The sequence below is a fragment of the Melanostigma gelatinosum genome, assembly GCF_949748355.1.
Source record: "Melanostigma gelatinosum genome assembly, chromosome: 10".
In the NCBI taxonomy this organism is placed as follows: domain Eukaryota; kingdom Metazoa; phylum Chordata; class Actinopteri; order Perciformes; family Zoarcidae; genus Melanostigma; species Melanostigma gelatinosum.
In genome coordinates this window covers 14945675-14958034 of record NC_136643.1, presented here as the reverse complement: position 1 = coordinate 14958034, position 12360 = coordinate 14945675, and the positions used below count along the sequence as shown (strand labels likewise).

Sequence of the window (12360 nt, the reverse complement as noted above, 5' to 3'; positions counted from 1 at the left end):
TAGGCTGACGTAGGACAGCGCTCTACTGTAAGTGAGACAGGGTGTAAGATTGGATAGGTCTCCGTCTGGGTTAAGGGGATAATGAGAAACTGCCCTGCAGTGAGTTAATCAGCTCATCGCTCTCCCAGCACTGCCATTTATTTGCTGTTTATTCCCCAGCACAGGGCCCCCAGGGGGAGGCCTGTCTGTGAGGCAGCACCTGCAGCTTCCCCGACGCTTGATTTAGTGCTGTAAATGCTGCTTGTGTGCCAGATTAGACTGGACAGTGATCAAAGCTTATTTGCACTCTGATTAGACAAACTGCTCCCTGCACTGACCAGGCTGAAGCAATTCCCCTTTAGCAATTTAATACTGATGCCCTGCGTAAAAACTATTAACACTGCCTGGGTAAATGTGGCCGCCATATTCCTGCATTGCCTTGATTGTGAACCAGGTATCAGACCCACTGCTATCAGCCAACTATTAGAATCACAGCTGTAAAATGGACCTGATATTCATTGAAACCTTATGTAAGTAATCGCAGAGCGTACGCCGCTTCTTCACGAGGTCAGCACGGAGTAAGAAAATGGGCATTACCATTTGTGTCGATGCATATAAACCACAAACAAACCTGTAATTCACCTCTCACTATATCTCTTGATCAACTTGATATTATCTTAGTTCGCCAGCTGAAGTTTGAATGAGTGTTTAGGCTAAACCTGGAAGACATTTAATCACAAACATGTCGACAGAGGCGAGTGAAATTAGTCAAAAGCCACTTTGCAGAATTCATTAGCACAGAAGTCTAAAGGTAGCACTTTGGGTTCTCAAAGCAACCTATACACGACTAACAAAGCCCATAAGCTCCCAAATCCTCTGCCCAAATGCAATGCACCACTCACTTTAATTTAATATCTGAAGAGAACAGTCTAGAAAATGATCCCAAAACATCACGTTTGGGCTTGAAAAATATCGCTAACTGGCATTAACGTGAATATGATCCAACGTTGTATCAATGTTTAGAATTGGAAAGTTGTTGATCGTTTTCTACACACCCAGCAAGACTACTTTTTTGTTTTTATTTTGTTATTTAAATTGTATTTTGTCTAACCCCAATGTGCAACCCATGCATATGCACACACACGCAGACTCACATTCACACACACACACACACATGCACACAATACATCCTGTAACCTTCAAACGTATTGTGTTTAGAGTAGGTCCCCTGTTGCATTCAGACTGGAAGGCACTCCAGCTCGGTCATTGTACAGCAGATTTTCATGCTTCAGTGCTACACAAAGCCTGCTCCTTCCACCAAATGATCAGGCCATCGTAAATGTTGCACCTGAGACTGAATGTATGTAGTGCATTGGCAAGGTCTCTTTTCTTTCATCTACGTCTGTGCAGAGGCTAGCAAGGTATTAATGAAGCTGTTTTTTGATCTGCTCTCTTTACCCTGATCCTCCCCCCAGAATTCTTCTCTATCACTTTTCTAGCATTTACTGATTCACCATAACCCTGATGCAAAGCCCATTTAGAATTGTGCTTGAGCGACTGGGAAGCATATTAAGAAAATGTACAGTACAAACAGCTGAAATGAATAGAGATGCTCATAATGGAATCTGAAAGTTTTCATTTCCCCCTCATTGTCGCTCCTTCCTTCTCTCAACAACCTTCCTTTTTTTCAGCTATCAGAGCAAAGTTCCCTGAGAGAAAATGAAGTGCATTCATGCATCCTGAAAGAGGCTTTTAAGGTTGAGTACAGCTCAAACAAAAATGAAGGTGAGCTTCGGCTGGACTGGGTATGACTCAATGTTTATAACCTTGCCGTGCAGAATTCAAGAATTCTGAGAAACTGAATGAAGCTGGCTATAAAGCACATCCAAACCACAATGCTGGGAAATCTATTGGTATTCATTAACACCTTTCGCCCAGGTTGCTACAGCGATGAGTGTTGTAGGTTTTGTGAAATCTTTCTGGATAATGAAAAACTCAAGTATTCAAAGCTGCAAACTGTCTATGTTGAATTTGAGTTGGGGAGCTGACAATGGCAGAACAGATGTATTTTTTTAATATACAGTATATTTCTTGTTTTGGGAGAAATCATTCTTCAGAACAGTATTATTGTATTTTTTTTTATTGATTTCGAGTGCGCAAAAGATTTGCATCTTGAAGATGAATGTACGGTTGCGATAAGATACAAAGAGTATTTGTCTTGGCTGTCAAGCCCCCTCCCATTGCTCCCAGCCCCTTTCTCTCTTCATTTTGCTAACTGGTGCTCAAAGCCTCTCCTCCGCTGACCAAGCATCAGCGTCCCTGTACTGATAAATGGGCTTCTTTGAATTGATGGCAGGCTGGAGGAAAAAGAGATAATCCTAGATAATGTGGACACAGTTTTCATTTCTTGTCACCCAATTAAACTGCAATTATCCCAAGTGCAGGAGAGGAGAAAAGTGAAAAGAATGGCCAAAGAATGGGAGACCGGGGCTCCCTGGGACACTCTCCACCAGACACATTAGCCCAGATTTGCTCCATCCTGATAAAAGAGACCCATTTCTTGCACTTGGCAGTGCACAGCGAGTGGCAGACCAGCTGCAACCTGGGGTTTAGAAAAGAATGCCTGTGCAATGTTTGTGCCATGCCTCAAAGTGGCTGGGAAGAAAAAGATCAAAATGTATACAGGTTGTCGCCCTATTAAAGCACTGTGGCTTTTGTATGGCGCGCCATGTGTCTTTAGCTAAGGACATCAAGGTTTTATCCCTTAATAGCCCGTATAGATTTTTTATATTATTATTATGCAAATGTCCAAGACACATTGTCGGAGAGAACAAGTGTGTATTTTGTGAAACCTTTGTCATCACTGACTGATCAATGTAGGAACCCTGGAGTTGACTACACAGGGGTTCAAAGACCTTCAAACAATCCCTCAGCATATCCAAAAGTGCTTTGGCTGAGAGCTTGTGTGCACCTACTCTTCCTCAAAAGAATCGACCAGTGCTTTAAAAAAAATAAATAGGGGATGCTTCCTCCTTGAATTGTTTGCCAGCAGATGAATCAAGGCTGGGTGAAGCTCTCCCCTGGCACAAAATCTAAGAGGTGAATTAATGTCTTTTGTAATTACAGTTCCTCTTAGTAATTATCACACTGGACAATTTATGGATTAACATATTGATTTCACCTGACCCTCGGCAAGGCTGAATTTGGACAGAGAAGATTTTTTTTTTTGGCTTGTGCTGCCAAATGCAAGCAGCCCTTTGGGGCCCCCGCTGGAGCTTTGCTCTTTAGGCATGTCACAGTATCTTCAGCAAACGTCCCATGGGACGATGACGTAACTCATAAAGGGTCCTGGCCTTTGGGTTGGCTATAGAGTAGCTCGGCACGCGCATTGACTTCAGCCACACATAAAAAAAACAAAACTGCATGAGTGAAAACTGAGAGGAGCATTCGCAAGAGTAATTCATTAATTTTCACGCGGGCGATTAATGCTTTGAAGTCTTTGATTCTGAAAAGCTGTGCTCCTTGCTTTACTATCCCACCCCTCACAGGCTGCTCAGATAAACATTGGAAATAAACAGATTAGTTCAAATCATTAGGCAAACATCTTAACACACAAACACAGGCTGCCTGCTTTGGAACGCTGATAAGTGTAACCCCTCTGCAATGGCATCTGATGATGTTGTCGCGTGTGCCGCGTGCACGGAATCGGCGTCGGTGGCAGTAATGCATTGCTGATTATGGAGAGAGGGAGAATACTCTGTCAAAATATGATCAATATTTCCTATAAGTGCCCCCCGCTGCTCTGCATGAGTAATGGCCCGATTAAGCGAGCAACGCGAGAGAAGCTATGAATGCGGCCTCTCCGCTGCGGTGTCCATCAAATAATGAGATCACCTGAGACAGCCTCTGTCACCGCCCCCCCCTCACCGCCCACCGCCGAACAGGACGTGCTGACAGGACACTTGCCCTCCCATTGATCATATTGTCATTCAAGCCGGTGCTGAGAGAACACATGTACACACACGCGCACACAAGTGTTCAGACACAAATGGCAAAATGTGGCGCAAATGTCACTAATTTTTAGTTCTGTGCTATGTGTTATAAACTCTTCCAGTTGTTGGAACGGTCACGTTTTTGTCCTTGAGGTATGTCAGACAACATTGGCATAAAGGGCTCACCTAGAGAGATGTGACAGTCAGCCGCAACAATGAGCCTTCTGCAGGAATTCACTTATTTCACTCTTTTGAAAAGTGGGACTTTTTTCTCTCTCTCTCTCTCTCAATGACATGGTTATTATCTTGGTCACTTCATCTCTTCAAATAAGATTGATTTGTCCTTTCAGGCTGCGTTGGAGTCCATCTGTCAGAAGGCAGTCAGACCATGGGAACCATAGTTCCAATGCATCCTCACAATTTTCCCATTTGATGGAGGTCACAGTCACTCAGGCTGCTTCTTTGACATACTGATGAGTGGACGCACAAAGGCCCTTTCATTGTTACAAGTGATAGAGAGGAGCACGGTGACACTCACAATACATGACGGGATAAAATGCAGGTCTGTGAATGTGTCATGCAAATGCAGACACGCACCCTGAATCGTCAGGTAATTACTCCTAACAATAATAAACTGACAAGAATGGTGCGACGGTTTCTAAAGAGCTTTTACAGCTTGACCTCCTTCTTTCTTTTTCTTTGTCGAAGAAGTAAGCACGACACAGACAGAATTAACGCATATCATCTTGGACGTGTCTGTATTTTTAGGATTTCTAAGATAACTCAATAAGACAAAGGTCATTTTAATAGTTGTCCGCCAAAATTCCCCCAATCTTCTCAGAACACAGTGTGTTTTTTGTGCAAGTCTTAAATAGTGTAGTGTCGTGTACTGTACTCACAGCATCGTTGGATCCCACTGCCAAGGTCAGTGTTCTGGTGCAAACTTAATTAAAATATCAGTTTTTTTCCCTTCTTTCTTTCTTTCTTTCTTTCTTTCTTTTGTCGTTTTTATTTCGCCCGTTTTTCATTTAACACTTTTGGCTAGACTGTGAGGTCTAACAGACAATGATTACACAAAAGCAAAATTAGAGAAGGCCATCTTCCATGGCAGACCTGTGAACACTTTTAACTGCTTTGCGATTTGATTTGATCATATTTAACTTTCCCCTTTCATTTTTTTGTCGATCTGTGCATTGAAAAGGCTGTTGTTTTGAATGAGTCTTGATCTTTAATTTCAACTTTATTATGTGTGTTTTCACCTCCTTCAACCCCGGATGAACAAAAACCCTTACATTCAGTTCTTCATCTGCTATTCATAACATCAGGGAAACATGCAATAAGGGTCAAAGGTGGACAATAAGCCGGAAGCACAATGCTGTCAACTTTTATACAAATGTTTTGTGTGCAATGTTAAAGAAGAAGTCTCCCTCTCGAGTTCCCCCCCCCCCTCTGAAGGACGATGGCACACTATGAAAGACCAAATAGCATGTTGCTGTGCTGCCACGGGTTCAAGGAGATTGGATCACTTTTTGTTTGCGAAGCGGCCTCAATTCAGCTTCCACATAAAGAGCGAGCGACTAGCAGAGGACTGAGAGAGAGCAGTCTTTGTGGTGTTGAAGGAAAGGGTGGATGAAAAAATGCCTTGCTGCATCAGTTTTCTCTGATCCCAACTGGAACTATAAATGTATCTGAGAGATGAGCTATCTGTGGCGAGCTGTGCCACAAGCAGGCCTTTTCTTCCCTCTGTCCCTGTGATGAGTTAGCAGGACCTGGGATGATAAAGCTGATAGAAGGGCTGCTATCAGGTGGCAGTCTGGGTAATTACAACTCTCTATTTGGGGCTTTGCAGCGATGCTGTGCGATAAGGGGACTATAATGAGGAAGAAAGGCCAGCGATAATGTATCGGCTAAATGGTTGAAAATAGTCTATCATGGGAAAAGTCATCTTGGTGCCTGGAGGGAAACGAGTATCTGTGGATTTGAACCACAGGGCTCTGCAACAGAGAATATGTGGAAGGTTTAAGCTAAACATGTGCCCCGTGGGGGGTAGCGGCAATCAGAGTTTAAAAATCTGACTTTTCACAAAAATATTGGACAGGATATTTTTTTAATGATGGAGGAAGTCGTTTGATTGCCGCTGCTGTTTTTTGTTTGCCCCCTCAGGGTGTGGAGATATTCTGCAGTGTGAGATTACATATAATACTTTGACAAGCTGCAGTTTAAAGATGAAGGTCTTATCAACCTCGCGGACTCCACATCCTTCTTTGTTGCCATTCTCCTTCCATAATGTGCTTTCAAAGTTTGTTGTATCTGTCACTTCAGGTCCTCGAAGATTGAACTGACAATCACTCCTCTTTCCTCCCTCTTTACTCTCATTGAAGCATTCGCACACACACACACACACACACACACACACACACACACACACACACACACACACACACGCACACACACACACACACCTAATCCTCAGGGCCATTTGCCTGTCCCCCTCCCCAGCCTTTAATACACAGTGTTTTCTATCTTGTATTGCTGTTTTATTGTGAATTACAGATTCCCTCACTGGGGATCATGACCACTATCAATAGTATTTCCACTAATGTGATTAAGTTAATACTGTGCTCTATGAGAGGATTATTTCTCAATTCCTCTTGATATGCATAATATTTAGGTTGTGGTTGAGTAAATATTTTGGTTCTTCACCAAAATAATTCCCACTGAGACAAAGACACGAAAGTCTGCCCTAAGGAGCAATAAAAACTGTATAATTAGAATGATTAAAGAACTGCACAACTAATTTGGCACTTATTGAATATATTTTGAGAACACAACGTTCAAAATAGGTCACATATTTAAACCACAAAAAAAATATTAACTTTATTCACATTAATTATGTATTTATTCAGACGTTCTGTGTGACTCATTTGAAGTGATGCTGAAGTCGGCATTGTCTCTTTACCAATCCGATCATTATATAGCCTTGCACTTAAGCATATTTTCTACGTATTGTGGAAGCTTTAAAGAAACCTCATTAGAAAAAAATACTTCTAATCTAAATGCAATCATCTTTAAATAGTAATCAATCGGATCCCTTACAACGCTAAACTGTTTGTCATTACCACTTTATCAAAGGCTCACTTAAGATAAGATTCTGCAGCTAATGGCGTGTGATAGTGACAAATTGACTTTCAATGCTCTCCACATCATGCCGGAAACAACGTTGTAGGAAACATGTTTGCTTTGCTTGAAAATGTATACACAATTTTATATTTTTGTTTCCTTTTTTTTAATATGAATACATTTGTCTTCATCTTACGCAAATGGAATTTATCTCAGCCGGTGATTAATAAAAAAATAGGCTACACACAATGAAAAGAGTCAACTGAAAGTACACAGTAATTATGTTTGAAACAATATTATATTTTTCTCTCCTTAAAGCTTCAGCAATATGATACCAGTCATGGTTTTAAACGCCTTTTTCAAGCAAAGCTAATGAAATGTTTTGGCCCAGATTTGTGCTGTTTATCCGCCATGAATCCTGAATCTGAACATCGGCTGTAAAAAGTGGAGCAATTGGCATGTTCATATGAGGATTAATACAAATCCTCAGATTAAAAAGAGATGACTACCTTTCACTGTGAGGTGCATTTACTGCTTCTGCCTCGGCCCCGGCCTGCATGGGAGCAGCTATAGAAGCTGAAAAGGAAGGGGAAGATCCAGGCAGAGCTGTGATCAGACAAGCAGAAAGAAACCACATCAGGTACACAATCAGGACCCCTCCCTCTCCCTTTCTTCAGACCTCCCCAATAATGAGCAAACTTTCATGTGGCTGTAAATACTCTCCACTCTGTGGGTTTACAGTGGCAAACAGAAGACAGTGTTGTTTACCCTGCTCACTTTTTTTTCTTCTTTTTCTTTTACCAGTCAAAGAAAAGCCATCTGATAGCAAGAGGTCAGCTTGTGTTCGCTTGAAATCAATTCATTTTAACACTTGATTCCCCTGCTGCCGCCACCTCCAACGGTGTCACTTTGGGAGAAACACACTTACCACTTTGAAAAAGAAACATTTGGTAAAGTACACAGTCTACAGTATTCTTTGTAGATGATGGCTTTTTATGTAGACTAGGATTATCCAGGGATCCTCATCAGCTCTCTCTCTCTGTAATTTGTCGTGCTTTTTCCCAGAGTTAGTGGAGTGTTGAGTAGAATAAACTGTTTGGTGCTATCAGGAAGATTCTTGCACCTCCAGGGGCTCCTATTTCAGAGTGATGGCTTTAGCACTTTAGAGTGAACTGTGTGCGATCTCTCCGGGTCGGAATATGTCCCCATGGGCTTGTTGTTGCTGCTGCTGTCTGCCTTCTATTTGCATGATATTTTTCTATTCAGTCTTATCATCAGTGTGCTGTGAGGTGGGAGTGCTGGCTCCGTCTCAGAGGCTGGACCGGAGCTTTATCGGCAGGTAATTCTCCCACTCTCACTAACTCATCTTGAATTATTTAAGTGTTATTTCCAGGACCGAGGCTGAGGTAAAAGAGGGGGTTGGGAGGCGGGTGTGGGGGGAGACTTGTTGTTGGTGTTTATTTTTTCTTTTTATCAGATCTTCATTAAATTACTAAACTGAATAATTTCATGTTTTCTCAGTCTGCAAATGCGAAGCTGTTTTGTGAAATAGATACAACAAATCTTGACATTTTGATGAATTGGAAAACATGCTGCATGGCTGCCCTGCTCCCGTTAATACAGGCTCAACTAGGCCCCGGCATCATCTAAAACCCTTCAACATGTTGTAAAAAAAACAACAGATGCTCAAGGAGGAAAGGTATTTCTCTCCATTGTCAAAACTAAATAATGATAATAATAATAAAACAAACATGCAGAGAGAAATAAAACATGACATCTGCAGGGAGCCAGTGAAAAGCATATGTGCAGACACTGAATTGCACACCTCTAGAACTGTCAACTCCCGATAAGAACTTTCTACCGTAACTTATTCATATAATTCATAGCATTTTACCCGTTTGTGTCATGAGAGGGCACATGCTCCTGCGGAGTGAGTGGAGCGCTTCATTGCAGTAATGTTGTCGAGGTGAATGACAAGCCGACAAAAGGGGCGCACGGTGTTGAGAGATGCTGCGACTCAGTTTAGGCAGCAGGTTTGTCTCTCATCTGGTCCTCTTGGCGCGGATCATCCGCACCTTGTCAGGTTTCCTACTTGAGACAAAAGAGTGATTCCTCAGTGAGATTATTTCCTGCGCCGCAATAAAACAACTTAAATCCTTGTTAACAGAAACATTGTATTAATTAAACGAGCTCAAACTGCAGCGATCAAAAGGGCGCTGTCGCTTGGAAATTGCGCATTATTTACTGGAATAACGCAACTTTCAGCCTCTCAATAATCTGCTCATGTCATTTTTAAAAGTAGCCCAATTATTCGTGCCATATTTTATTCAATAATAATAATACAAATAATAATAACAATTATATATTGTGCAAACTGTGTGATTAGGCAAACCCGTTGAAAAGGAACAACAGTACGGTGAATTGAATTTGACATCCATTTATATCTAATTTAAACGCTCGACCTGCACCCTAATTCCTCATTTGTAATATTGTTCGATACAGCCCTTCTCCATTTCCTTTTTTGTATATATATATATATATAATTATGTACAACGGGGAAGGTGCGAGAACAAACCACTTAAACCTACAATTTACTCAACAAGTCCTGCAGATAACTGTAATTGCTTAGTTGAATATTCGACAACCTAATTTCAGTTGTCGATTCGCTGCCCTTGGGAAAGTCCTTTGAAGTGAAAGTGAAAAGGGGGATTTCAGGAAAGTAATTAATTTCACCAAGCGCGATTAGAAACACTTCAGACCGTCTCAGCGTTTGCGTATTTACGACAAAATACCACAATATCAGAAAATGAAAGAAGACTGTCTTTACCTCTCCTGTCGTCTTACACACTACTTTTCTATGGCAGTGCCACCCATTGGGGACGGGACGGGCGCTGAGGATGAAAGGTGGCAAAGTGGCGACACCAACGGGTTCAACCTGGTTCGATTGTCAATTAAACAAATGAAGGAAGAGGCGATTAAGCCTGTAATGATAAATGTTGTAAATCATGGAGAGCGCGTGCGCTTGCTTCAAGTGTTCGATGGCTCAGATGCAATGCGAGTTGAACTTCAGCAACGCGTACACCTGTCTGCTGCAGTCCCAAAATCTGTCGGTGCATTCGTGATATCGTCAGGTACTTCAGGTGCTGCGGTCGCTTAAATCAATAAATGAAACACTTTAATTAAACTGAACAATAATGTTGCGACAAAGTTGCTCTTTAGAATAAATATTTCCGAACGCTAATGAGTCGAAACAACGCCGAGGTCAAACACACTTACATAATAAATAAAGATGTATGAGATGCGTTTCCGCTTCAAACAGGGTGGGATATTTCAAAAATCGTTCAGCAAGTCGTCTACGTTGCCTGGCGCCAACTGCGCATGCGCCAGTGGCACTTTCACTACCTGCCACACAATCCCGTATTTCACATGGGGCAAGCGGGAGTTGTCATCCACTTGCGTAAACGCAGCTGCTGAGTGGTGGTTGACAGTCTCGGGCGCCACGAGGGAAACGAGACAGCGCTTCTTTTCTTCTTCTTCTTCTTCTTCTTCTCCTCTTTGCTAAAGGCGTATCCCCGGTGGATGCCACCATGAAGCAGAAAACATAAGTTGAGCATTCATAAGGACGCTGCCACTTGTACTTTTCTGACGATATTCATCGGCGGGATGAGGAACTGAAGTCTTGGGTAAGTAACCAAAAGATGAGCGGGGGTTGTTGAGAAGCTTAAATGAGTAGAACTGAACTTCTTAAAAGGAGTCGTGTGTGTGACGTTGTTCCGATTTTGCAAGTCATTTATCCTTAAACACTTGTTTTTCACTTGTTTTTTTTCCAGGGAGTTTGTGCCAACATGTCTAAACCAATGGATCACGTCAAACGCCCGATGAACGCTTTCATGGTTTGGTCCAGAGCCCAGCGCAGAAAAATGGCTCAGGAGAACCCGAAAATGCACAACTCCGAGATCAGCAAGAGATTAGGAGCGGAGTGGAAACTTCTCACCGAGTCTGAGAAAAGGCCGTTCATCGACGAAGCCAAACGACTGCGAGCGATGCACATGAAGGAACACCCAGACTATAAATACAGACCGAGGCGGAAGCCCAAGACTCTGATGAAAAAAGATAAGTTTTCTTTCCCCGTGCCCTATAATCTCGGGGAGCACGACGCGCTCAAAGTGAATGGGTTTTCCGTTGGAGCACTTTCCGAGTCCCTCCTTGGACACCACGACAAGGCAGCAGCGGCCGCGGCTGCAGCCGCGGCGAGGGTGTTCTTCAACCCGGCCATGTCGAACCCCTATTCCTTTTTCGACCTGGGATCCAAGATGACTGAGCTTTCCCCGCCTTCGTTTCCGTACGCGTCTCCGTTGGGCTACGGTGGCACGGCTTTCACCGGGACTGGCGGTGCCCACACTCACTCACATCCGTCCCCGGGAAACCCAGGCTACATGATCCCTTGTAACTGTGCGGGCTGGCCCTCCGCAGGACTCCAGCCGCCGTTAGCATACATCCTGCTCCCCGGGATGGGAAAACCTCAACTTGAACCGTACCCTGCATATGCTGCGGCATTATGATAAGGCCCGCTTTGGACTTCTGAGAAAATGAAATGTGAAAACTAAAAGAAACAAACAAGAAAGAAAAAAAAACGCTATTCATGCAAGAGGTTTATTATGCATGCACAAACTTGTACATGTGATGAAGTGCTCGTCGTCTCAGATATCACATGTGTATGTATATTGATTAATGCCTTTATCTAAGGTACTGCTTATTTGGAGAAGTCTCTAATCTATCATTACCCAGCCATCACCTCTCACGGCCCAGAGGGAAAAGGACTAAAGGATGGCACCAACGCGCACATTTGAGGGGAAAGGTGTATCAGATCATTTTGTGAAAAACCCATTTTCAAAGGTACACTCTTCGATTTCTATCTTTTGCAAGTTGCACCTGCTTTGACTAACCTGTTGGAGTCGAGGGCAGCATATGCACCGACCATTTTAATCACAGGATTTCCTCTCAGATAAGTTGTTGTGGGCTAATGGGTTGTAATTCACGGATCAAGGAGGATAACGTCACAACACCGCTCCCCTCTTGAATGACTGTAAATGTGTACAGATAAAAACGACTCTAGTTTATTTGCCGTTATAGGCTTAGTGTTTGAGATAGGGCCAGGAACCGACGTATTTCACTCGAAATGCGGTGTATATTCTGAGTTTTCAAACCGTTTTATAGATGTCTGTAATATTTATTGTTTAGTGGAATCTATGGTGACCCAGGCAATTTT

At 42.7% G+C, this 12360-nt stretch overlaps 1 protein-coding gene across 1 annotated transcript in view; it reads left to right on the top strand.

The window, feature by feature from the left end:
• The first annotated feature begins 10686 nt into the window (after positions 1 to 10686).
• Positions 10687 to 12360, top strand: part of sox21b (SRY-box transcription factor 21b) — a 1837-nt gene continuing 163 nt past the window's right edge. Inside the window, exons 1-2 of the mRNA XM_079277071.1 lie at positions 10687 to 10774; positions 10922 to 12360. The exon at positions 10922 to 12360 is cut by the window's right edge and continues 163 nt beyond it. Of these exons, the coding sequence (XP_079133197.1) occupies positions 10937 to 11653 (717 nt within the window). The 5' untranslated portion in view covers positions 10687 to 10774; positions 10922 to 10936 and the 3' untranslated portion in view covers positions 11654 to 12360. The remainder of the gene's footprint in view (positions 10775 to 10921) is intronic.